This window comes from Drosophila mojavensis, unplaced genomic scaffold (assembly GCF_018153725.1).
Source record: "Drosophila mojavensis isolate 15081-1352.22 unplaced genomic scaffold, ASM1815372v1 contig_277, whole genome shotgun sequence".
In the NCBI taxonomy this organism is placed as follows: domain Eukaryota; kingdom Metazoa; phylum Arthropoda; class Insecta; order Diptera; family Drosophilidae; genus Drosophila; species Drosophila mojavensis.
Genome location: NW_025318822.1, coordinates 969,275 through 992,742, shown reverse-complemented (window position 1 = coordinate 992,742; position 23,468 = coordinate 969,275). Strand labels below are relative to the sequence as shown.

The 23,468-nt window shown below is 41.8% G+C and overlaps 7 protein-coding genes and 1 long non-coding RNA gene across 9 annotated transcripts; 4 read left to right on the top strand and 4 right to left on the bottom strand.

Moving 5' to 3' along the window:
• Positions 1-19: 19 nt before the first annotated feature.
• On the bottom strand, positions 20-1,069 carry LOC6574006 (flavin reductase (NADPH)). The gene is made up of 2 exons (XM_002000028.4): positions 787-1,069; positions 20-723 (listed from the first exon to the last, which is right to left on the bottom strand). Exons 1-2 carry the CDS (start codon positions 857-859, stop codon positions 173-175), a joined length of 624 nt encoding a protein of 207 aa, XP_002000064.1. The 5' UTR covers positions 860-1,069; the 3' UTR covers positions 20-172.
• A 72-nt stretch (positions 1,070-1,141) lies between these two features.
• Positions 1,142-4,176, bottom strand: LOC6574005 (formin-like protein 14). Of its 2 annotated transcripts, XM_002000027.4 has the most exons (5): positions 3,959-4,176; positions 3,354-3,617; positions 2,767-3,213; positions 1,758-2,702; positions 1,142-1,693 (listed from the first exon to the last, which is right to left on the bottom strand). In XM_002000027.4, exons 2-5 carry the CDS (start codon positions 3,594-3,596, stop codon positions 1,523-1,525), a joined length of 1,806 nt encoding a protein of 601 aa, XP_002000063.2. In that variant the 5' UTR covers positions 3,597-3,617; positions 3,959-4,176; the 3' UTR covers positions 1,142-1,522. The 2 variants fall into 2 exon arrangements, with proteins under 2 accessions (XP_002000063.2, XP_015022708.2); XM_015167222.3 differs by lacking the exon at positions 3,354-3,617.
• A 2,461-nt stretch (positions 4,177-6,637) lies between these two features.
• Positions 6,638-9,403, top strand: LOC6574004 (testis-specific zinc finger protein topi). The gene is made up of 3 exons (XM_002000026.4): positions 6,638-8,146; positions 8,217-8,488; positions 8,551-9,403. The coding sequence occupies exons 1-3, from the start codon at positions 6,771-6,773 to the stop codon at positions 9,285-9,287; spliced, it is 2,385 nt and encodes a 794-aa protein (XP_002000062.2). The 5' UTR covers positions 6,638-6,770; the 3' UTR covers positions 9,288-9,403.
• Positions 9,404-9,551: 148 nt separating this feature from the next.
• Positions 9,552-10,641, top strand: LOC6574002 (40S ribosomal protein S29). Its single transcript, XM_002000025.4, has 3 exons — positions 9,552-9,661; positions 10,107-10,206; positions 10,272-10,641. Exons 1-3 carry the CDS (start codon positions 9,600-9,602, stop codon positions 10,278-10,280), a joined length of 171 nt encoding a protein of 56 aa, XP_002000061.3. The 5' UTR covers positions 9,552-9,599; the 3' UTR covers positions 10,281-10,641.
• A 95-nt stretch (positions 10,642-10,736) lies between these two features.
• LOC6574001 lies at positions 10,737-14,329 on the top strand. Its single transcript, XM_044008250.1, has 4 exons — positions 10,737-11,578; positions 13,044-13,559; positions 13,619-13,813; positions 13,878-14,329. Exons 1-4 carry the CDS (start codon positions 11,203-11,205, stop codon positions 14,093-14,095), a joined length of 1,305 nt encoding a protein of 434 aa, XP_043864185.1. The 5' UTR covers positions 10,737-11,202; the 3' UTR covers positions 14,096-14,329.
• Positions 14,330-15,678: 1,349 nt separating this feature from the next.
• On the bottom strand, positions 15,679-16,212 carry LOC6574000 (metallothionein-1). Its single transcript, XM_002000023.4, has 2 exons — positions 16,079-16,212; positions 15,679-15,979 (listed from the first exon to the last, which is right to left on the bottom strand). The coding sequence occupies exons 1-2, from the start codon at positions 16,098-16,100 to the stop codon at positions 15,879-15,881; spliced, it is 123 nt and encodes a 40-aa protein (XP_002000059.1). The 5' UTR covers positions 16,101-16,212; the 3' UTR covers positions 15,679-15,878.
• A 399-nt stretch (positions 16,213-16,611) lies between these two features.
• On the top strand, positions 16,612-21,201 carry LOC6573999 (GTP-binding protein Di-Ras2). Its single transcript, XM_015167220.3, has 4 exons — positions 16,612-16,750; positions 17,957-18,256; positions 18,315-18,500; positions 18,562-21,201. The coding sequence occupies exons 2-4, from the start codon at positions 18,086-18,088 to the stop codon at positions 18,916-18,918; spliced, it is 714 nt and encodes a 237-aa protein (XP_015022706.1). The 5' UTR covers positions 16,612-16,750; positions 17,957-18,085; the 3' UTR covers positions 18,919-21,201.
• On the bottom strand, positions 19,933-23,433 carry LOC122757042. The gene is made up of 3 exons (XR_006356938.1): positions 23,096-23,433; positions 22,628-23,019; positions 19,933-21,033 (listed from the first exon to the last, which is right to left on the bottom strand). It is a non-coding gene; the product is annotated as an uncharacterized LOC122757042 (long non-coding RNA).
• Between the last annotated feature and the right edge of the window lie 35 nt (positions 23,434-23,468).

Genomic DNA, 23,468 nt, shown 5'->3' with positions numbered 1-23,468 from the left:
ATCCATACATTTAGATAAGTATGAATATATCAAATATTATTTATTGTTAGTTTGCCTTTGTAAGGCTTTAATAGCATTGCTAATTGTACGTTAATAAAGAACCAACTGCAGATTGATTCCCATTTATATGCGTAGGGGATACCATATTGCTGATGTCATGCCGATCGTCCATTTAAGCACTCTTAGCGCTTTTGGCGATGCCGCAAACTTTGCCATAATGTTCAGGTTGATCCAAGGAATCTACAATGAATTTGGCCAAGTCCTCTTTGGATACCAAGCGGCCGGGTGCTTCATCGTGCACCACAGTATAGCTACTGGATGGCTCATCGGCGATGTGTGGTGGCAAAATAGCCACATAGTCCAAGCCGGATGCTTTTGTCAAGTCCAACATGCGCTGGTGCTCCTCATTTAGTTTGTGGAATACAGCAGGTACCTCGGTTAGAGGACGCAAAAGGAACGACGACATCACAATGGAAAACTTCCTGAGATTTGCGTCCTTCATGGCCTTTATGACGTTCTCGGTGCCGCGAGATAGCTCCGTCGTGGCCTCCAGTTTGTTACGTGTGCCCAGTATAACGCAAACGCCGTCCACTACGCCATCGCCCTCAATCAGACGCTTAACGTCCTCAATATTAGTTACATCGCCCTGAACTAATTGAACTTTGCCTTTGAAACGCTCCGGTACGGTGGGCTCTGTGCGGTAAAGTAAACGCACTTTCAGACCTGAAAAAAAATGTCGGTTCATTCACTTGAGCTGAATTCCAAAGGTTGTACACTGTACATTACCCTTTTCTAATGCATAATCCACTACGCATTGACCGGTCATGCCGGTGCCACCAATTACTGCAATCCGTTGCATAATGTTCCTATTTCTTATGTATATTGGAGCACAATGAAAACCACAGGGTATACCGTGAACACTTTTCAGTGATTGAATCAAGAAATTGCAGTATCACAATAGTCAATTCCTGACTTATCGCACACCAATTACAATCAAAAGTGCTTGCCGTTTTGCGCTGCTCACCAGAGTTGTCCAGCTGGTTATGCCTTACATACACACACACCGATGCACGCTCTATTAATGTGCAGTGCTCGTAAGCGCCGTCAGCTTTATAAAAAGATAAAAAGGTAATCAGCAAGATATGTTATCTACTCCCCTCCACAAATATTTTTATTTACAAAAATTCACTGCAAAATGTAAATTGTCATGAAGACATTTCAAATTCTATAGGGTTATCTAAGTGTCCGAAAAGCAACTTTAAGTATTAAAAAAGTTTTAATTAATATAAAATCACTGCGCAATTAGCGAAAATATCGATAATGCTTCGTAAATAGATAGTGACATAAGGAAGATAATGTTAATTGTTAAAATGTACAATATTTAAAATTAGTAACTTTAAAATTACGTTGTTAGTGTGGCCAGACTTTAAAAAATCTGAATTAATTTCACTGAGGTGGTCGGTCAGCTTGCCCACCGAGTCAAGCGTTGCCCCATTAATTTCAAAAGTTACGCGCGTAGTTTTTACGCTTGCGATTCCTCCGTATTCGCCGCTGAATAAGGATTATCTGCGGGATTCTTCACACGTCTCAGAGTAATTCCCAATTTGAGTTCACTCAAGAAGTCGGTGGTAGCTGGCTTCTTTTCAGCACGCGGTTTAACGCCACTTATTGTCGCTGCTTTCTGATTGACTTTCTGTAAAATTGAATTCATTGTGAAATTTGTAAAAAAAAAATAAGTGAAATGGATAATAACGCACCTTTAGTGATACGCCTTGTCGTATGCTTTTTAAGAAAGCATCGCGATCACCAGCCGGGGCTGCAGCCGCCTTTTTAATGGGCAACGGCTGGGCGGATCCAGGCGCTGGCGGCGGTGGTGGTGGCATTGGGGCACCCGCTCCAAATGATGGTGGAGGAGGTGGTGGTGGCGGTGCTCCTGATGCAGGGGGTGGTGGTGCTCCAGATGCAGGGGGTGGCGGTGGCGGTGGTGGTGGTGCATTCGCTTTTATTGAATTCTTTGGCTTTTGGGACACCTGCACAGGAGGCATTCGGGCTTGCACTGGAGCTTCCTTAATAGGCGGTGGAGTTGGCTGTTTAACCGGTGCGTACTCCACTGGAGCTCTGTTCCAACTGGGCTGCACAGGTGTGGCCTTAATAGGGGCTGGAGGCGGCTGCCTAGTCGGTGAAAATTCCACTGGAGTGCTGTTCCCACTAGGCACAATCGTTGGTTTTGGCGGCGCCGGGGGAGCCACTCGTATTGTGCCCACCTTGCGTTGCGTTTGAGATGAAATCGTTGCATACGTTTCGTTCTGTGGCTTGAGTTTTGGTGTGGAACGGACTTCTGTAGCTGATGGATAGGCGTGAGTATTGGCCGCAGTCACTGCCGAGGGCGGAGGCGGTATTTTGGGTCTGATCGGCTGCGGTGACTGCAACTGAACTGGTACAACTGTACCCACATCCTGCTGCCTGCTGTGGCTAGGCTGCGCTGAAGCCAGGTCTATATCAGATATGTCCCTAAATCGAGACGTAAGTGTCGCATAATTGGAATAGGTATTGGACGAAGAAGCCTGCCTAATCGTTGCTGGTGCAGGTGGCACTGGCGGTGGAGCAGGACGTGGTGCAATCTCATTATCTGTGGATATGGTGGCATAAAGAAGCTTTGGCATCTTTGTCTCCTGCTCTTGCGTTTGTTGCTGCTTGTTAGGCTGTAATAAGGAGTTAGATTGACATTTGTATAATAGGTAAATATAATTTGAGTGGTGTCCATACCATCCATGTGAAATTAGAGTGCACAATATTTTTAATCAGGTCCTGCCGCCGAATGCCGGCCACATCCTCCTCGGTAATGCCGCGCTCCATCATGTACTTCTTCAGCACGTTGTCATTGGCGCCTGCATTCAAATCGAAGGCATTTCGAGTGCGATCGCGAGTTACATCTCCGGAGACATGCTGGAAGCCGACAGGCCCGCTTATCTCATACTTGGAGCCCTTGTTGCTGACCACGACGCTGGTGGCAAAGCTGGGGCCTGGAACGGCACCTGAGGCGCCCGTGAAGCTGCCCAAGCTATTGGACGAGGATGATTTGCTCATGCTGAGGCTGACACCGTCTCCAAACAAGCGACGATCGCTGCCTGGCGATGCTCTGATTGCGGGCGGTGGTAGAACGGCTGGCGGAGGCTGGTCGAAGACGTTGCTGCTCACCTGCATGCAGGGCGGCTATAAGAAGAAGAGAAAACGAGCAACTATTTAACAATGATAATGATAATGATGGTGATATTGACAATGATAGTGATCATGAAGATGAGGATGACTCGCATGATGATTTCCACTGCCGTCTCTTTTCCATTGGCAATTACCACCCAGTAACCGGGGCCTTTATGGCTTCGAACTATGTCATAGACATAGGCGCGCCGCTGCATTGCCGGCATCTGCTCAACCTCGTCGGATAGGTGGGCCTTGCGCAGATACAACTGTAGCATCTCATCGGTGCCGAGACCTCGCACATCGAACGTCTTGCGAAAATCGATGGGCTCGCCCTCTAGCTGCCTAAACTCCACCGGCTCGGAGATGTAGGCGTACATCGCCGTATCCACATCCATGCCTTTAGCACCCTGAACAGCCTGAAAAGCGATACGTGTACGGGCACTGCATTAGTGGCGCTGCTATTAAAGAGCTACGACTGCCAACCGCTGGGCTAGGCCAGGCACCCATACGTATCCGTATCCACGGTGGCGCATTATCTTCTAGCAATTCGCCGATAAGAAATGTTCGCGCAGCTCGTTTAATTTTAGTTTTTTTATTGTTATCAAATTACGGATTTCTTTCGTTGCTTTGCTGGTGAATCATAGAGCCAAAGAATCAGGCAAAGACAACGACAAAGACACGCATCCAAGGCAGCCCACTAAAACGGGCTCCATCTCTGCTCTATATGTACATTACATTTAATTTCACATTCATTTACCGTAATGGAATCTTGTAAGACAGGGCGGACCCTTGGCGTATAGAAGTGAGTTCCGTAGGTGTTTACCGTGCCGTTCGGCCCAAACTAAAGTATCGCACTGATTAGCGGAGGTGGTATGTCATCGCATTTACTCATTTACTCATTTTGCGAAGCTTGTTATCTGGAAAGGCAGACACTGATAGCTGCCACCCAGTAATCGCCTTTACCTGGAGCGCTGTTTGGCATCGACAGCTTGAGCCTAAAAGAAAACATAAACAATAGATATTTATATACATACATATGTATAAATACAAATGTATAGAACATTTATGTATATATGTACATTTCTATCAATTTATATTAGTATTTTAGATATCTGGATTAGATAAGTTTGCGTAGTATATCATTTAGTATAGTATGGGGTCTGTCTATAAAATGACTAACTGCGCACGGTTGTTCAGTATTCGTTGTACATTGATATTCTGAAACAAAAGAGTAAACTGAAATTGTTTTATTACCATCTATAGCAAAGTATGTATACCGAACAAGCCATGGCTAAAGCCAGGTAAAGTAGTAAAAACCTAAAAGCATAAAGAATAATATATGTAATGTAATAAAGTATCAAATATAAATATAAAATATACAAAATATTTTATGAAAATAAAAACATATTAATAAAAATAGTTTATTAATATTAAATGGCTTTGGCTAAGCTATGCTTTATTTTAATTTATTTATATATAATTTATTTATATATATATAAAGCTATAGGAAGATATCCCGAAAATTATAATAAGAACAATTTATATAGATTAAGTTGAATTTAAAATATCTAAAATTAGAAATTATTGCTATTGAAAAAAAAAAGAAAAAAAAACAAGTAAGAAGGCTCCAGTCGAGACTGCTCGACTGGGAGATACCCTGAACCCTCCAAGCTGATATTCTAATCATTCTGCACTTCTTCTATGCACACATACATACACATGCACTTATAAGTACGCGCTCTGCTAACTGCGCAGTAAGCAGCGGCTACGCTTGGGCTGCGCTGCAATGTGGGCAATATTATGAGAATTTATTAGTTGAATAATTTCTCTTGTAGTAAGAGTATCTTTATGAAACTTTCAGAATGTGTTCATATAGTTAAAATGTGTGTACATTCCAAAGCACAAGTCTCTAGTACTTGAAATGCGTTTTTTACAAATTGGGGGCGAAGGGGGCGTGGTATCCAAAATCTGTAAATGGCAAAATCTATGTATCCATTAACTTTATATACAACGCAAATTTGAAGTCTCCAGGTCTAAAAGTATTCAAACTAGGCTGAAAAAACCAAGTCGATTTTTCGATTATTCTCGATAAAAAAGTTATCGGATGAGTTATCGAAAAAATAAAGCAAACTCGTACTGCCTATGATATACACGAGTATGCATGCCTAATTTCAGCTCTCTAGCTCTTATAACTTCTGAGATCCTTTTGCTCATACGGACGGACGGACGGACGGACGGACGGACGGACGGAGGGACGGACGGACGGACGGACGGACAGACGGACAGGGCTATATCGACTCAGCTCGTCGTCCTGATCAAGAATATATATACTTTATGGGGTCTGCGATGATTCCTTCTGCCTGTTACATACTTTTCACAAAACCATTATACCCTGATTTCCCATTTTCAATGGGTTCAGGGTATAAAAAAACTAAATATAAACATTAGCTTTAATATTATCAGTCAGTTAATGACGGAAATATCCGGAAGATAAGAGAAACATGTTTGGAATTTAACATCGGAAAACTGATTCATGAAAAAACCCCGTTAACTATGTCATAATTATTAAAAAGATTTGGTACACATCTAATGCTATTTATTTTAAATTTATTCATTATATTATTTTTTTCTCCAATTTGTTTTTGTAATGACAATAATTTCACACACTTCATGTCACTTCAATTTCACGCACTGCACGATTGACGCCCACCGGGCCTGGGTGACTGAAGAAATTCTGCAACTGCTGCCCTTTATATAGGGCGACTCTCACTCACACACTGAGCTGCGCTCAAATTTTGACCCCGACGTCAGGTAGGGCTCGTTACAGCCGAAGTTCAGGTGACCAATGGGAGCACTCTCTGCTGCTCTCTGCAAGCAGTCTAGCTTTAAATGGCCAATGGGAACGCTCTCTGCTGCTGCAAGCAGCCAAGCTTCGTTTTACTTAAGTATAAATACGAAATGAAGACTGCTGCATCATTACATACATACATACATGCTCTTCTGCAGTTCTTCTTCTCAATTGCTTGCTTGCAGACAGACGGAGAGACAGACTGTGAGATAGACAGAGAGACATAGACATAGGCTAAGCTGACAAAACTGATTGAAGCCTCAAGCTTTCGTATGCGTGTGTGTGTGTGCATGTAAATGTGTATGCGCTGTTTCTTGTGTAAGCTGAAAATAAGGTAAGAATTATTCACATATCAGTCCCTTAAAGGGCTCAGAGGATCTAATTTTAGAGCAGTCTCGACTTGGTTTAACATTATTAGTTTTGATAGTTCAAATTTAGCAATTTTGGTCATAAAGTACTCCGCTACTTTTTGGTTTACCGCTTAAGATTCAAGACTTCCATTGACAGATTTTCAAATTCTTAACGTAACGTAAGCCCATGTTGTCAATCAAACTGAAACCTTGCTGAGCACAGCAACCCTTTTTTCCCACTTCCACTGACATATTTATTACTGAGGACTTTTGCTGCAAACTTCATTTACAATCAGAGTCGTTGACAAAAAGCATTGTAATTCGTTAAATTTAAGGCTTCAAAATAATAAATAGTACAAACAAATCAGAAAATGGATCCGAATTTAGTTTTGTATGGGGATGGTGAGTTCTTAATGGCTGAATTTGAGCTGGATGGAGATTTGGTTGTGAACAGCGATGAACTGCAGCCGGGTGCCACTGTGCTAGTCTCCAATGAGACAGATGGCATTGTTAGCCACGAGGATCTGGCCAAGTTCTTTGAGATGCAGTCAGGTATTCCGATACCCGCAGACGAGGCTGTCGAGCGCACACTGGCTGATCCGGCATTGAAGCAGATACTGCAAAAGGCGGATGGCAGAGTGGACTTTGATCCCGAGGCCGAGCAAGAAAAGCTGCGCGAGTTCCTGTCGGGAGTGAACAGCAAGAAGACAGTCCCGGAGAAAGGTGCCGCTCTAGCTGAGGCTGTGGCCCATAAGCTGCCGCAGTCATCGGTGTCGCAGCCACGCCCCCTAGTGCCGCAGTCAACCGTTTTACGCTTTATTAAGTGCTCCAATTGCAATGGCCTCTTCGACACGTCCTCATTTCAGGATCACAGATGTGAGTACGACTCGGAGCAGAAGCCAACGGTTCGAGCGGCAGCAGTGCAGGAGAAGAAGACATCGACGCCGCCCAGAAAGACGCCTAGTGAGCGCATCATCGTTGAGAACCAGGTGCGCATTCGTCGCTATATGAAAGACGAACTCAAGTACGATCTAGAAACGGGCTTCGACAGCTCCAAGTCCAAAAAGACCACCACGAAGGGTCCCAATGAGTGCAGCATCTGCGAGCGCAAATTTGTGCACACCTCCGGCTTGGTTCGCCACATGGAGAAGCACGCCCTTGACCTGATCCCCACACAGACGAGCATCCACCAACAACATGTGGCTCCCTCGGCGCTGGGACTACTGGTGGTGCTCAAGTGCGACAACTGTGGCCGCATCTTCTACGACGTCAAGCTGGCGCTGGAGCATATCTTTGTGCACCAGTTGCCCACGGACGCAGCTGAGGCTGAGCCTGTGGTTGAGGATGAGGTTGTACTGAAGAAGCAGCTCAAGAAGCTTATGCTGGAGGGCGAGAATCTGCTCTCTCTGGCCGCCGAGATGGGTAGGATGTCGCTCAGGAACGGGGACGAATATTTCACTACACTCCTCCTCGGCAATGTGCTGCAGTGCGAGTTCTGCGACTTCATCTTTGCGGATGTGTCCTTCCTCCTAATGCACTCGGCCACGCATCTGCCGGAGCGTCGCTTCGAGTGTACCGCCTGTGATCTACGAATGACCACCGCCAAAGAGGCCTGTGTCCATTACCAAACAGACTGCGTCTATATGCGCGAAGGGCTCAAGCAGCTGCAGGCGCAGCCGAATCGCTTCTTTGTGTGTAACGTTTGCGAACTGAAGTTTGCCAATGTGGAGCTGCTCCAGGATCATCGGTAAGTGTGCTTTAAAGTCTGACCAACATTTGCAACTGCATCTGCATAGCATCCTCTGCCTTCTGTGCAGCTATAGCTGTTATCACTACTTTCCTCGGCTCAGCGAGAACGGCAAGCGCCTTGTGTTGCCATGCGAGTTCTGCACCACGAACTTTGAGTACGCGCACGAGATTCAGCCGCACTACGAGGAGAAGCATCTGAATAAGAAGAAGCGCGAGAAGGAGCTGCGCAACAGTGGGAGCGCAGCTACGATGGGCCGTTTGCGGCAATATCTGTGCGACATTTGTGGCAAGTCCTATACGCAGTCCAGTCATTTGTGGCAGCATTTGCGTTTCCACCAAGGTGAGTGGCAATGCAGTTATCAGCGACTTACATGTAGGTAACGTTGTTTAATTGCCCGCCAGGTGTGAAGCCTTTTGTGTGCCAGGAGGAGAACTGTGGCCGCAAATTCACCATACGCCCAGATCTCAATGATCACATACGCAAATGCCATACGGGCGAACGGCCGTATCACTGCCTGGTGTGCGGCAAGCGCTTTCTCACCGGCTCCGTCTTCTATCAGCATCGTCTCATACATCGGGGCGAGCGTCGGTACGAGTGCGAGGAGTGCGGCAAGCGTTTTTATCGTGCTGATGCACTAAAGAATCATCAGCGTATTCACACCGGCGAGAAACCCTATGATTGCCCCTTCTGTACCAAGACATTCCGGCAGCGTGGCGACCGGGATAAGCATGTACGCGCACGCCACTCGCACTTGGACGCAAATGCACGGCTGATGATGCAGATGCAAAAGTTCGAGTTGGAGACGGCAGCCGCATTGAAAGCGAAGCAAATGCAGGAGAGCGGACTTGAATTTGTGGTTGATTCAGTAGCCGACACAGTTATGCATTCGCCTACGTCGCCCATGGCGCATGAGCAACAGTTTGATATGGTTGAATTTGACCCCAGCGATTATGGCGACGGCTCCGAGTATGTGCAAACTATGGAAATGCCTCTTAATAACGAGGAGCAAGACCATATGTCGTACGTAGACCTGGAGGCAAAAGAACCAATAGAGCAACAGACTTTCCAGCTAGAAAACAACGAAAATGTCAAAGTTGTGGTGGTAGAAAATAATACTGCGCAACCGTTTTATTTCTAACATATGTATGTGTTTCTAATAATTATACTTCTAGTTTAACTTACCTGTAAATGTAAAAATATGATTAATTTTATTTTAATTTATTGGAAATAAAACACAAGCGCATGCCTATGAAACAGATGGTATTTAAATTTTAAATTGATTGGCCGCAAATCAATCCACCACATCTGGCAATATTACAATACTTAATAGTGTTGACTATCGCAACTAAAGATTGCGATAGGTGGCAACGTTTGCATTTGACAGTTCATGTGTCTAGTAGCCATTTTTGCCGTCCTCTTTCTTTTCGATTTTTCCATCGTATACGCCAACATGGGTTTCGCTACTCTCTGGTACTCGCATCCTCGTAAATACGGCCAAGGCTCCCGTTGCTGGTAAGTAAAATGTAGCCAGTAAAATTTTGCATTTATTGCTGTATAATTTGCATGTATGTCTATTGTTAAACTTGTATTTTGTTGCATAGTTGAGTTGCTTTGTGTCTTTGAGGTTAAGCACGCCTTAGTTTCGCATGGCGCATACCGCCCGTGTATTTGTTTGTGTATTTGTATGTGTATGTATGTGCTTGTACTAGATGTTGAATTTGCTTAAATATCATTTTGCCCCCGGTTGAGTACGGAAATATGCGAGAACTTCTTTAACAATTTCCTTAATGAAGGGTGGCCAAAGCAAATGTTGTAGCTGGCTCTTGTCATTTTCAATTGGAATGGCCCGGCCAGCTGCTGCGACAGCTATGCAGCTTTATACGATTGTTTAACAGAAGTTAACTGCGATTTAGTAGCCAAAACAAACAGTTAATGTGTGCTTTATTTAATATTTTAGCCGTGCCTGCTCAAACCGACATGGTCTGATCCGCAAATACGGCCTGAACATTTGTCGTCAATGCTTCAGGGAGTACGCCAATGACATTGGCTTCAAGAAGGTAAGTTAAAAGTGAAATATTTCTACTCGTGTTCCATGTGCTTATTCTTCTATTTATTTTTTCAGCTGGATTAAATATCCGCTTCATTCTTTGGCGTTTAATGCGTCAATATTTAAGCATATTAATTTTAGTAGTCGCTTTCGAGGGACTACATCTATTAATATGCTGGCAACAACAGCAACAAAGCAACAACACAGTAATCATCTGGAGATTTAAATGAAACCGAAGGCATCTGAACTTAAGGACGCACAGGGACAACAACATGAATAGAGAATCATCTCAAATCAGCATTCACCAATGCAACAGGGTTTACAAACTAAGTGCTACAAACGCCGAATTCAATTCCATAAGTCCCTAACCAAGCAGTTGTTACCTTCTGAGAAGGTTCTTTGTTTAAATCTCCTTTTGATTAAATATATAACAAGTCACGTAAAATATTTTGTTTACCTTTGCATCCTTATTGTATGTACATTTCACTAGAAATGCCGGAAGCAATTGAACGACTGCAATGCCTGCTTTCTTCAGTTACTTCCTCATTTCTATAATATTGGGTTAGTGGTGTCCAGTGGGCTGCACTCAAGCTGCGCTTGTGTTGAATAGCATCAGCACTTGGAGAAAAATAAGCAACAGAAACCAGTTTGTTTAGTGGCTCGCTGGCTAAAAGAGCGAATTGACGCTCTCTTAGCTGCCTACGCAGCTGGGGCCTCAGCTGTTGCTATTGCTGCTGGCGCTTTGGTTTGTTGTTTATCTGCTGAAACTTAAAATTTTGCACATTCGCCCGCTGAGTTTGTTTCGACCATTTGAACTCACAACAACGCGTCGCGAGTGCATTTCCAACCCAAACTATAAGGTCTTGAGCGTGAATAATACCAAGTAAATGCCATGTACGCGAAGCTTAATATTTTAGCGAAAAATAAATAAGTGATCGATAAAAATCAATTTCCATAGATGTGAATAAAACTCGTTGACCTGGTTAAATTTTGAATTAAATGAGAAATGGAATTGCCTGTGTATCTGTTGCTTTTGCTGCCACTTCTGAGCAGCTTTTGCTTTGTGGCCACGATCAATGATGCAACAACAGCAGAGGCAGCGACATGGCATCGCAAAAATGCAACAGCGACACGAGCTGATGCGGAGGGCTTTAACCAAGGCAGTAGCCGTGCTAGCGGTTCCCGCGGCCCCAAATCTCGTACTGTTGCACAATACAAGCTGCCGCTCGATGCTACACAGATGACGCTGGAAGGCAGAGATAGTACGGCCAGAGCACAGCCTAAGCGTAGGCGCACCCAGGTGGTTATGCGGCGCAGACCTACCACAACATCTACAACAACATCAACGACAACGACGACGACGACAACAACAACTACAACAAGTGAGTTAAGTTTAGATCGGACCTGCATAAAATGGACTTTAGCCTATGTCCATATGACCGCTGCAAAGGCAAGCCAGTCTTACCGCTGGCACTGACCTAGCTTTCGGTTTTTAAGATTGGTAAAGACAACTAAAAGCAGCAGGCCGTCTGAGAAGCTGTCTGACTACGAAAAGAAAACAACCAACCACATTCGATAATTATGCGGCTGATAACTGGAGCAGTCGCTGTAGCTCTGAGCTTTCAAATTCAAATTGTCATTTTTAGTAGTCGTAAACGACCTTGGCGAGCGGGACGCGACGTATGCGACAGTAATGCTGAATGCGGCTCATACTCATTGAAAGCTTAAAGTATTGACTTGCATTTTAGGAAAGGTACTGAATGAAATACTTTTATCAAAGATATTGATTTTTGCCATCGAATTGTCTGCATGTACGTCATCTCGAACGAAAGCCGCGTAGATTTGAATAGGCGAGCCTTGAACTTGGGCCTTAATTAGCACGTTTTATGATAAACGAAGTTTTGGTGTTTTTTGTTGTATATTTTATTCGGCATTGAAGTCTAGAGATGACACTTATGGAGTTAACGATCAAATTGGGTCACTCGATTATTCTCTATAGCCTATTGTGTGGCATCTTAATTCAAAGCTGTTGCAATTTCAATTACAATTAAAACACGATTTTTCGGCTCCCACAGTCTTTAAAGCATATTTCTTGAGGTGTTATTTTTGGCATAGTAATTTATATGTAAAGTAGTAAAACATGCGATGGCTTTAAAAGACAGAGAGAGACATAGACTCAAAATTCAACAAATCTCTGCTCTTATGGTAATATAAATTTATTAATTATAAATATTCACATATTGTAAATTTGCGACATTTAGTGTCAATTTGCAATTCTTTGATTTATTTTAGCTATTTATAATGGGTGACATCATTTTGGAAGTGACAAAACCAGTAAAAGCTATTAGAATGATGTAAAAGCTAATTAAGAAAAAAAATTTACAAATTCAAATTTTAAAGTTAAACAGTTCATATTACCTCTAAGTAATACTAATTGCCTTTAATTGCATCGTCGACAAGAAAAGCAAATTTCATTCTAATTGTTTAGTTAACAATAATGTTTAGTCCCTCCACTAAATACCGTGTGATAATCATTCCAGTCTTTTGTAAACTAGGCCAGTAAGAAGCGTTCACACAGTGAATGGGCATTTGTAATTGGTAACAGTGTGTGTCAGGGGGAGGGGTGCGGACTCTGGACTGTGTGTTGCTTTGCGCTCCAGCGCCAGCGGCAATATGTTGCCTGTAGGCGTACAAAGATTCACTTTCAATAGCATTAACAAAAGCACTTGTTTTACGAGTGGGTTAACTGGGTGACGGGAACTGCGCTTTGGTTGTCTTGCAACGCTTGTTATTTGGAGCAGAACTAGTAATGACCATTGTTGACTAATCCATTTATCATACGTTCAGCGCCCCGTCCAACTTTGGCGAATGGATTCAATTTCTTCAATCCCAGATTTTGGAGCTTTGGCCAGCAGAGCCTTGTGCCAGTGAGTGCGCCCACCAAGCAGCCTCATCCACCCAAGAAGTTTACACACACAGTAGCTGCCGGCTTCAAGGAGGAAAAGTCCGCTTATCGCAAGCCCTTGAAGACTACACCAAAGCCAAGGCGCAAACTGAATACCACAACAGCAACAACAACCACCACTGAGGGACCTTTCCGCATAGCATTGCCAACGCTTAACTTTCCAACTGCCACCGCCGGAGCTAGCGACAAGGAGAAGGATAAACGGGCTGCCGCTGATCTGCGACAGCGCTTCAATTGTCCGCGCGAGAACGAGGTGCGCTTCCAGCTCTTTCCGAAAATCTGCAAGTCCGACAAGGACTGTTTGGTCTGGCAACGGGATGAGATCTGCTGCGACATCTTTGGCTCCAGCAGCTGCGTCGCGGGCATTGCCAAGCCACTCGAGGAGACGGCACACGCACGTAAGTTCACGGCGCACAAGAAGCCACATGGAATGCATTTAACGAAATTCCTGCTGCAGCCATATTGGGCCTGATACCACGTCGCTGTCCGACTCGTCCGCTGGCTGAGCTCTGGTGGGATGTGCAGGAGTGTCACACGGACATGGACTGCTGGCCGCGCGTCTGTTGTCCCGATGGTCGACGGCGCTACTGCCGCACATCCCAGCCAGAGCTGGAGACTGTGCCGGTGCCAGTGAAGCGTTCATTTGATTATCGTAAGTTCATTTACATATAACCCTTCCAGCTCATAGTTGATAGCTATATTTTTCATTTTCACAGTTACGGAATACTTGGAGTGCACCGCACCGCCGCCGACGATTTTTGATCTGCATCCAAAGGCTTGCACCTCCACGCTCGACTGCTTTCCCAATGTGTGCTGCCAAGAGGCGGGCTTGCGGCACTGTCGTCCGCCCAAGAAGTCGGTGCTCACACTGATGGCCAATTTCCTGAACGTGGACTTTGTGAAGCGCTTGACACAGAATATTGTTATCAAGTAACTGCAATTCAGTTAACACAGACACACACACATATGCACATACATCTGCACTCATGTACATACATACATGCATACACACTCTCACACACACACATGTATTCATATTGAAATCTCGTTTATACGAGGATTTATTGTAGATCTATTCAAGCTTTTTGATAGCATTAAATTAGTATTTCGCTTGAATTGTTATTTTATATTGAATACAAATTTATGCAAACTGGTTTTATATAAATTATTTTCAATGTTTTATTATTAAATTTCGTATATTTATATTTCTTAACTTTCATCGTTTTTACGTGTAAACGATCCCATCTACCTGTAGATATGTATGTACTTTTATTTACCTGATTTCGAAATCATTATTGTTCTTCTTGAACTGATAACTGTTATGTGTACAAGCGTACGTAGATAGGGTTGCTCAAACAGTGAGACCTACTTAAACTGTACTTTTGGTCTTAGATAATAAGGTTGATTTATCAACGATTCCAGTTTGAGTTTTTTCTTCATTTGATTTCTTTTGTGTTTTTTTTTTTCTCCCTCTTTTTAATGGTCAAACTACGTCTCAGCAATTGACACTAGAGTGGCTGAGCCAAAGTTGATGTTGAAAGTTTTTTATTTTTATTTTATTTTTTTTTATTTACGAAAAGGTTAAACGGTGTCTGGTTACCTCTTGGCCTGTGGCATACAGAAGCAATTATATGATTGCTTCAATAGAATCAGCGAAGGTTTCGTTCTTACCTTGGCACAACGTAGCCACTCGAAATATTGTATGACAAATGCTCGTATGTATTAACTCGAGCAATAATAAAAAACAACAACAAAAAACTGTCATCTACATGAAACTGAATGTATGCATATGTTAATTTAAATGCCTCGATTAAGAAATGAAGTTTAAAGTTTGCATTCGCTTTGCAAATGCCTAATTGGATTTTAGCTCCGAACACGGAAAGTTTTTGGCGTCGAGCGAAAACTTCAGGCTAAATCGCATTTAAATTGAATTCGCTTCAGTTGAGACTGCTTAAGTACAGGTGCTTAAATGTGCATATATACATACATACATACATATGTACGTATACTGTTATTTCGAGAAAAATCATCAAATTAAAATGATAACGGGAGTTTTCTAGAAAAAGAAAAGACAGAATCAAGTTAGACTTTCACTTTATTGAAATATTTTCTAAATTCAGTTGTTTCGAGAAATATCTTTAAATGATCAGCATGGAAAATGAGCCAGAATATTCTGGACAGTTCAATGCAATGAATTATATTTATTGAAACTTGAGTAAAAAATGTTTTTAAATGTTCATATTAATTTTATTTTGCAGCTGTTATAACAATACACACTTTATACTCGTATGCATAATTATTATTATATATGTACATATGTATGCATGTGTATATATACATCTCTGCTGAAAATACAGTTATTCTTTAAGCAACTGCATCGCCAGCAGGCGCGTTTCGAATTTCCCACTAAGTGGCGAAATAAATATGAAAAGAAAACCAAAAACTCGCCCCTACTAGAAAAACAATTGAATGATTGCACAACAATTGACATTTAGTGGAAACGACGCAGTAAAAAACTTTAATTTCAATTTGGTTTATTGCACATTATTCAATTTGTGTTGCTGAATGAGCTTTTCTTCACATCTATGTATGTATGTATGTATGTATGTAGGTGTGTATGTAGTTGTCTCCGCAAGAGCAACTAGCCGTAAAAGATCGAATCTAATTATAATTTAATGAATGTATGTATGTGTGCGTGTGTACTATTGCTGACGAGTTCACTTGGAGCAGCCGCACTTGCTTTTGCTCGCTCCACCGCATTTGCAGTCACTGCCACAGTTGCAGGAACCCTTGTTGGTCTGAGAGGCGCATTTGCAACCTAAAAATAGATAAATAAACAAATAATTTTAATATTAAGTTAAAGTGTTGATCGGCATTTCTTTGCATTTATTTATTTGATGTCCTTCGGCTGACTTACCGCTTCCGCATGGGCAAGGCATTTTGTATGGATTTTTTAAGACTGTCACTTGAAAGCACAAGAAGTAATATTTAGTTTTTCACTTGACTGATGAGTCACTTTCACTTTACTGCAGAATACAACTGATGCCCAATCCACGGATGCTACCCGATTTTATACACTTTCGAAACGAGGCTTTCCACACGGCTGCCGGGCGCTTTAATTCAAGTTTTGCACACGCCGACCGGCCGGCCGACTGAACATGTTCGAGCCGTGTGCAACTAATGTTTTCCGTTTGAAAGCTTTAGCTTACTTGGCCTGGCGTGTGTCTCGACTAAAGCTTTTATTTAGGTTTCTAACCGCTGCCCGTTTAGTTCAGTGGACAGCGTTGGCACTGCGCACGCGTTTCCATGTGGAAAATTCATGAGGTGGATAATGGGCGGTACTGTGACTCTTATCGTGCACCGTATAGCGCACACCGAACACATTCCAAATGTGGGTACCCTCCTGTCTGTCTGTCTGCCTGTCCATTCATCATCGGCTTCGGCTGTGACCGTGTCGCTGTGCCCTGCGAATGCGCGAAGAGTCAGTGTATTTCCGATTTCTGAGTGCGGCTGCAATAGCAGCTAGCAGGCAAAAGTCGCGCGACATTTTAGCAACGAATTCAAGTGCAACGCAATGCAAGAACTGAATGTAAATAATACGCATTTTATTCAAAATATCCTTGCTGATAGACACGCCAGCAAGCACGAAGAGGCAGGCGACAAGTTGCTGTATTTTCATTTTTATTAATATTTGTTCGATATGTGTGTGGGCGTGTGAATGTGTGTGTTGGTGTGTGCGTGAGTTTGTTTGTACGCTTGTGCGTGTGCGTGTGCGTGTGCTAAAGGTGAAAATGCAACACACATAAAATCAATAAATCCAAGTCAAAATAAAATAACTAAAAATCAACGGCTAACAAAATATTTGTGCGTGCGTGTATGTGTATGTGTGTGTGTGTGTCTGAGCGGGTGTGTGCGTGTGTGTATGATTGCGAGTGTGCGTGTATATTAGGGCGTGAGAAAGAAAACAAAAGAGCAAAACAGTGAGAGGACAATAACCAAAGCGCTTCCAACTAAGGTGGCAACACAGGACACTCTGTGTGTGCGGAAGTGAACAATTTAAAGTTTGTGGTCACCAGAGCAAATAACAAAAAATACATACGTACAGACACACACCCACACGGGCTGGCAGAGTGTGCGTGTGTGTGTGTATGCAGGGGAAGGCTCTGTAAGCGATTATTTTGCTCACCCACGCATTTAACTGTTTTTGTTATTCCTGATGTTGTTGTAATCGCCTGCACTTCAAAGCTTCTATTTATACACTAAACTATGTGCGTATGTTTGTGTGTGGGCGTATAAGTGTGCGTGCGTGTGTGTAGGAGTGCCAAGCTGCCCATAATGCGGTCGACCTGATACCTGAGCCCAATCACAATCACAATCACAATATCACCCGCTCCTCTCATGCTCAAGCCGCCCACGCTGAAATAATAGTATGTAATCACAATAACAACAACGATGATGATGGTGATAATGATGATGATGATATTGCGAATGACGTTGGCACTAGCTGGCAAAAGGTTAACGCCGCACAGATCTCTCTGTCGTGGCGTTAATTTTAACAAATTGTATTTATACCGAGAGAAAAAATCAATAGCCTACCTTAACATAAACGCGACTGGCACATGGATAAAATTAGCCGCACTCTTACGCATATATTCTATTCATAATTTTATTGTGGAGCAGGTTGCGGAGCAGGAAGCGGAAAGGGGCAACCAAAAAAAAAAAAAAAAAAAATGCAGACGCAACCCGAGCGAGCCGCTCAACTGACCAATTGATTTGCTGCTCTTAATCGTTGCAGAACCAGAACCAGAGTATGGCGCTCAAGTAAAGCACTGACGTAGTGGTCGACAAACCTAGCAACACAGCGAGCCTCCACTCTTGACAAACACTAAACAACCGTAGAGGTCCGCCCCACAACACTGTCAGGATGACAGAGCAAAAGAATCAGGTGACGCGCGCCGCGCCGGAGCAGAGCAACGACTACCGTGTGGTGGTCTTTGGAGCTGGTGGCGTTGGCAAGAGCTCTTTGGTGCTGCGTTTCATCAAGGGCACCTTTCGCGAGAGCTATATACCCACCATAGAGGACACCTACAGGCAGGTGGGTAACCATACATAATACTTTACCCAAGCTGGATTTCAATTCTGGGCCGTTGCAGGTCATCAGCTGCAATAAGAATATTTGCACATTACAAATCACGGATACGACAGGATCCCATCAGTTTCCGGCTATGCAGCGGTTATCCATTTCCAAGGGCCACGCATTCATTTTGGTCTACTCCGTGTGCTCCAAGCAGAGTCTAGAGGAACTGCGACCCATATGGGAGCTCATCAAAGAGCTAAAGGTAAGCATCTGATAGAGATAGATGGATAGAGACGTTGGATAATAGCTCGTGTGATTTGCAGGGCGATGTCAACTCTATTCCCGTTATGCTGGTGGGCAATAAGTGCGATGAGAGCACCGAGCTGCGTGAAGTGTCGCAAATGGAGGGGCAGGCGCAGGCGACCACCTGGGGCATATCCTTCATGGAGACATCGGCCAAAACCAATCACAATGTCACCGAGCTGTTCCAGGAGCTGCTCAACATGGAGAAGACGCGCACCGTCTCGCTTCAGCTGGACACAAAGAAGCAAAAGAAACAGAAAAAGGAGAAGAAATGCAAGGAGACCAACGGAGCCATACCGGAGAACGGAGAGGCCAGCGCCAGTGCCAGTGCCGGAGCCAGTGGCGCCGGCGTGAAGGACAAGTGCGGCGTTATGTAACCAGTTTGGCAAGCTAAATTCGTGACAGACAAATACTCGCATTGGAACAGTGGCAGGATTTGAGAACTCATCCCTCACAGACACCAACACACATAGAAATACACACACACATGCACACGAACAATGATTAAACATATGCATATACATATATACTATATATATATATCATACATTGGGACTGATGTTGTCAGAACGTAGCCTGCATAGATGGGAAATATATTATTAATTATAGATGGAATGAAGCAAACCAAAAACGAAAACTATAAGACAGCATTACGAGTATATTTTGCATACATAGATTTTAACCTTCTCTGGTCTCTATCAGAATGTAGAAGGCAATCACTGAACCGCCCGCACATTCACACCCACACCCACTCGCACACACACACACACATATATATATATACAAGTCATAAAGTATACAAATTTCATTTGAATTCGGAAAACGTCATCTGCAACGTAACGGCATACATATCAAATACATAAGCATACTACATACATAACAGGACATGACATACTCGCACTTACACTATAGATGTGTACATTATACATATATCACAATGCTATATATATATAAGCACATATATGCATACATATGTGTAACCCAAAGGAAAAGCCAAAGTACCTACTTAAAAGACATACAATTTTATCTACTTACTACCAAAGATGATAAGCCAATTTCCAGGCCTAACTCATCATATCACCACAGATCATCACAGATCATCATTTTCACAACAGATCATGAAGAAGACAATTCTGTAGCATTTGTGGCACTGGAATCGAGTGGATCCATCACATTCGATTGCTGCAGACGCGCTTATCTGACTATCAATCAATTGCTGTATAACTACTATTTACCACCAAAACCAAAAACGAAAAAGTTAAACAAATGGAATAATTACTTATTACTAACATCACTTATAATGTATAAATAATACTCACACACTCTATTCACATGATCCCCACTTGATAATCCAGAGAAAGTATGCATACGAATCGTGTGTGTTAGTTTCCTTCCTTTTAATTGTTTTTCACTTATGGTACTTATAGATTCTAGGCAGACATAATGATTTAAGGACAGACGAATGGATGAAACGTGTATTCATTTACAATTATTTGCTGAAGTTTATTAACAATGCAAAACAACTTAGATATAGTCGAAGATTAGGCCCTGCCTGACGGCCCGATCGCAGTCCGGGATCGGGGGATCGTCAGGTTAGGCAATAAGAACAATTTTTGCCGCTCATTCAGAAACTGTAGAGTTAGTGCTAGAGATGGAGATTACGATCCCCGTTTACATCGAAGTACATGTGTTGCGAAATGGTATATGAGTTGCCTGTTTTCTAAAAACGAGCACAGTTTACAAATTGTGGTATTTGCTTAATTATTATAATAGTTGGGTTGGCTTAGGATTTAAAGTCTATTAGCAGGTTAATGGTTAAATATGGTAGTTACTGTTGATTGATATTACGAGAGGGGAAGGCATTAATTAGTTTTTGCAATTTATATTACGTATAACCTATTCAGCTAATTAAAAGTAATTCATTTTCATTGCTGTCATGCCAAATTAGGGGCAGATATGATAGAGAGGGGAGGATGGGGTAGGAAGGCCGAAGTAATTATATTAATTATGACTTAGCTCATTTCTTATGCACAATGCCACTTGCTCGTATAGATATAATTTAGATGCATAGTGGATGAGGAGTTATTCGAAAAGCCAATCATAGACACAAGCATATAAAAAAAAATAAAAAACAAAAAATCAAATATATAACATAGTACATACTTATTTACTAAATATTGTTGAATTTGTCTAGTGAAATTATTAAACAAGATTTTGATAGCGGACCAATTTGCGTATAAGATTTCTGAAATCAATTAGATAAATTCTCTCAGTTCGCCACCGCAAACCAATGCATACATAGGTATTTATTATATATGTATATGTATATGTATAATTCTAATGACAGACTTCGTTGAATCTTATGTACGATTAGCATTATCCTACGTGCTTTAGGTTTTCCGCTTAGTTTCCCTAGGTTTAGTTAGGTTTGTTGGGCTCTTGATAGCGAAACGGGTTATGGCTTAAAAGGGCGTGCCGAGTAGTCGAATACACTGTAATTAATAATTAAATAAATAAATAATACAAATCAGAACATGGATACTTTGTTGCATAATAAAATTAAGCGAATGTTATTTAACTGTAATTCAGCATCGATATGTACGTATATGTAATTCAAAAGTATAATTTAAAATACAACGAATGAATATATTTACACCGAATTAATTATAATTTTTTATGAATATATATATATATAAATTATATAGACATACATATATAAAATTATTATACACACAACAATAAGTTGTATATTGAACTAGTTTATTCATGATGAATATTTGATTATTGCTTACATTTCCAATATGCAGCAAGCACACACACACATATACAAGCACACTCACACACACACATACGCACTCAATGCTAATAAGATGTTGTAAATATAAACAAAAATTCAGCAATTGGCATTATTCGTATATAAACATATGAACAATTTGGCCGCTAGCCTAATATTAACATGTAATAAACACCTTTGGGCGGCCTATTAATGTCACCTAATGAAATCTTATTGTTGGAGATTTAACTTAAAATAATTATCGTGCAAGCATGAAATAATTACACGCAGAATTATTTAAATAAAGAATAATTTAACTATGACAAAATTATTGTTGGCTAACCGAAATCCGTTAATAGTTAAACCACAAACGTTAAACCTAATGAAGAATTTTAAAAAACCGTTACCAATAGCTTTCAGTTATTGATACAAACACTAACGATGGAGCACACATACATTTTATCATGCGTGTTTGGTTGCCTATATATGTATATGTGAATGTTTCTGTGCCAGGCGGCATATCTGTCTCCCTGTCTATGTCACAGTTTGTCTCTCTATCTGTCTCTCCGTCTGTCCACATGCAAGCAAAGGAGAAGAGCTTCAGAAGATCATGTCAGTTGTTTATATGTGTGCAGCAGTATTGATTTCGTAGTTACATTTAAGTAAAACGAAGCTTGGCTGCTTGCAGCAGCAGAGGTCGTTCCCATTGGCCATTTAATGCTAGACTGCTTGAAGAGAGCAGCAGAGAGTGCTCCCATTGGTCGCCTAAACTTCGGCTGTAACGAGCCCTACCTGACGTCGGGGTCAACATTTGAGGGCAGCTCAATGTGTGAGTGAGAGTCGCCCTATATAAAGGGCAGTAGTTGCAGCATTTCTTCAGTCGTTAAGCTTTCATTGAAGACTTAGGGGGAACACCTGGAGGAAACTCTCAGACGAAATACTTAGAGAAAATACTTATAGGAAACACTTCGAGGAAATACTCAAAGGAAGTACTAGCCAATTCGAATACTATTAGTACATATTTGCTACTTTTCGTATTTGCTTATTTCTGAGCTCACACATTTGTTTCGCTTCTCTTAGCTCGATCAAGACGATGAGTGCAATTACAGAAATCAAGTTAAATGAAAATGGCAGTTCAGCTGCAGGCAAATATTAAAAATATTTAGCTACTTACTAAATAAGCTCACAATGATGGAACCAACGGCTTCCAAAAAGATTTCTTTTACTAACATTTATCAAAACATTGCATTGGATGAAAATTAGCCCAACAAACATGGCTTCACATTCAGCAATTACCGTAATGGATTACTTACTTGTGCTTCTGTACAAATTTTTGCTAACATAAGATTTTCTCTCGACGTCATAAACATTTTGCCAAGCCCATTTCTATTACAACAAGCTGAAAATCAGCTTTTACTTTCTGCAAAAAACGATACAAAATAAGAATTTCCAGGTATTTCAAGTCGCTGCTGTGAATCCTTGATAATATTCACAATGTGAGCATACACTGTGTGGCTGATATAAATAAAGGACGTCCGCATGAGCCGACGACAACGGGAAATTGACGGCCTTATGAAGTATTGGTATTTCGCAAGCAATATATTAAAATTAAGCACATCTTGGATCAAGATGTTCAAGTTCTTCGACATCTGAATCACAGAGAGAAAAGAGCAGAGCCTGTTTCAAAAACTTTGTCTTTGCCGTGCTGAAAAACATAAAAGCAAATGTGGAGATGATATCATATGACCTGTCATTTGTTTGTGATTTTTCCGCCTACTTACCATTAGTGCATCGAAGCTAAATATGTTATGAACAACATTTTAAAAATATATTAAGGCCTATTGATCATCTTTTGTTGGAAGGGATGTCTCTTAAGATGGCACACGCTGGCTTTGACTGGAGTCTCCAGCATGATTATTTAGTTTCCTTGATGCCACTCCACCCCACGCATGTGGCTCAATCCAGTCATCCCGGCACTTTCTGTGGAGCAATAGTGATATGAAACTAACATTTCATTTAATTGCATTGTGCATCTGTAATACTTCTATAATACTTCAAATCGTGATCAAATTAAATCCTTACTATATTAATAATTGAATACAAAAATTGATCATTTTTTCATTATATATAATAGAACATTTATACGTGTTTTGT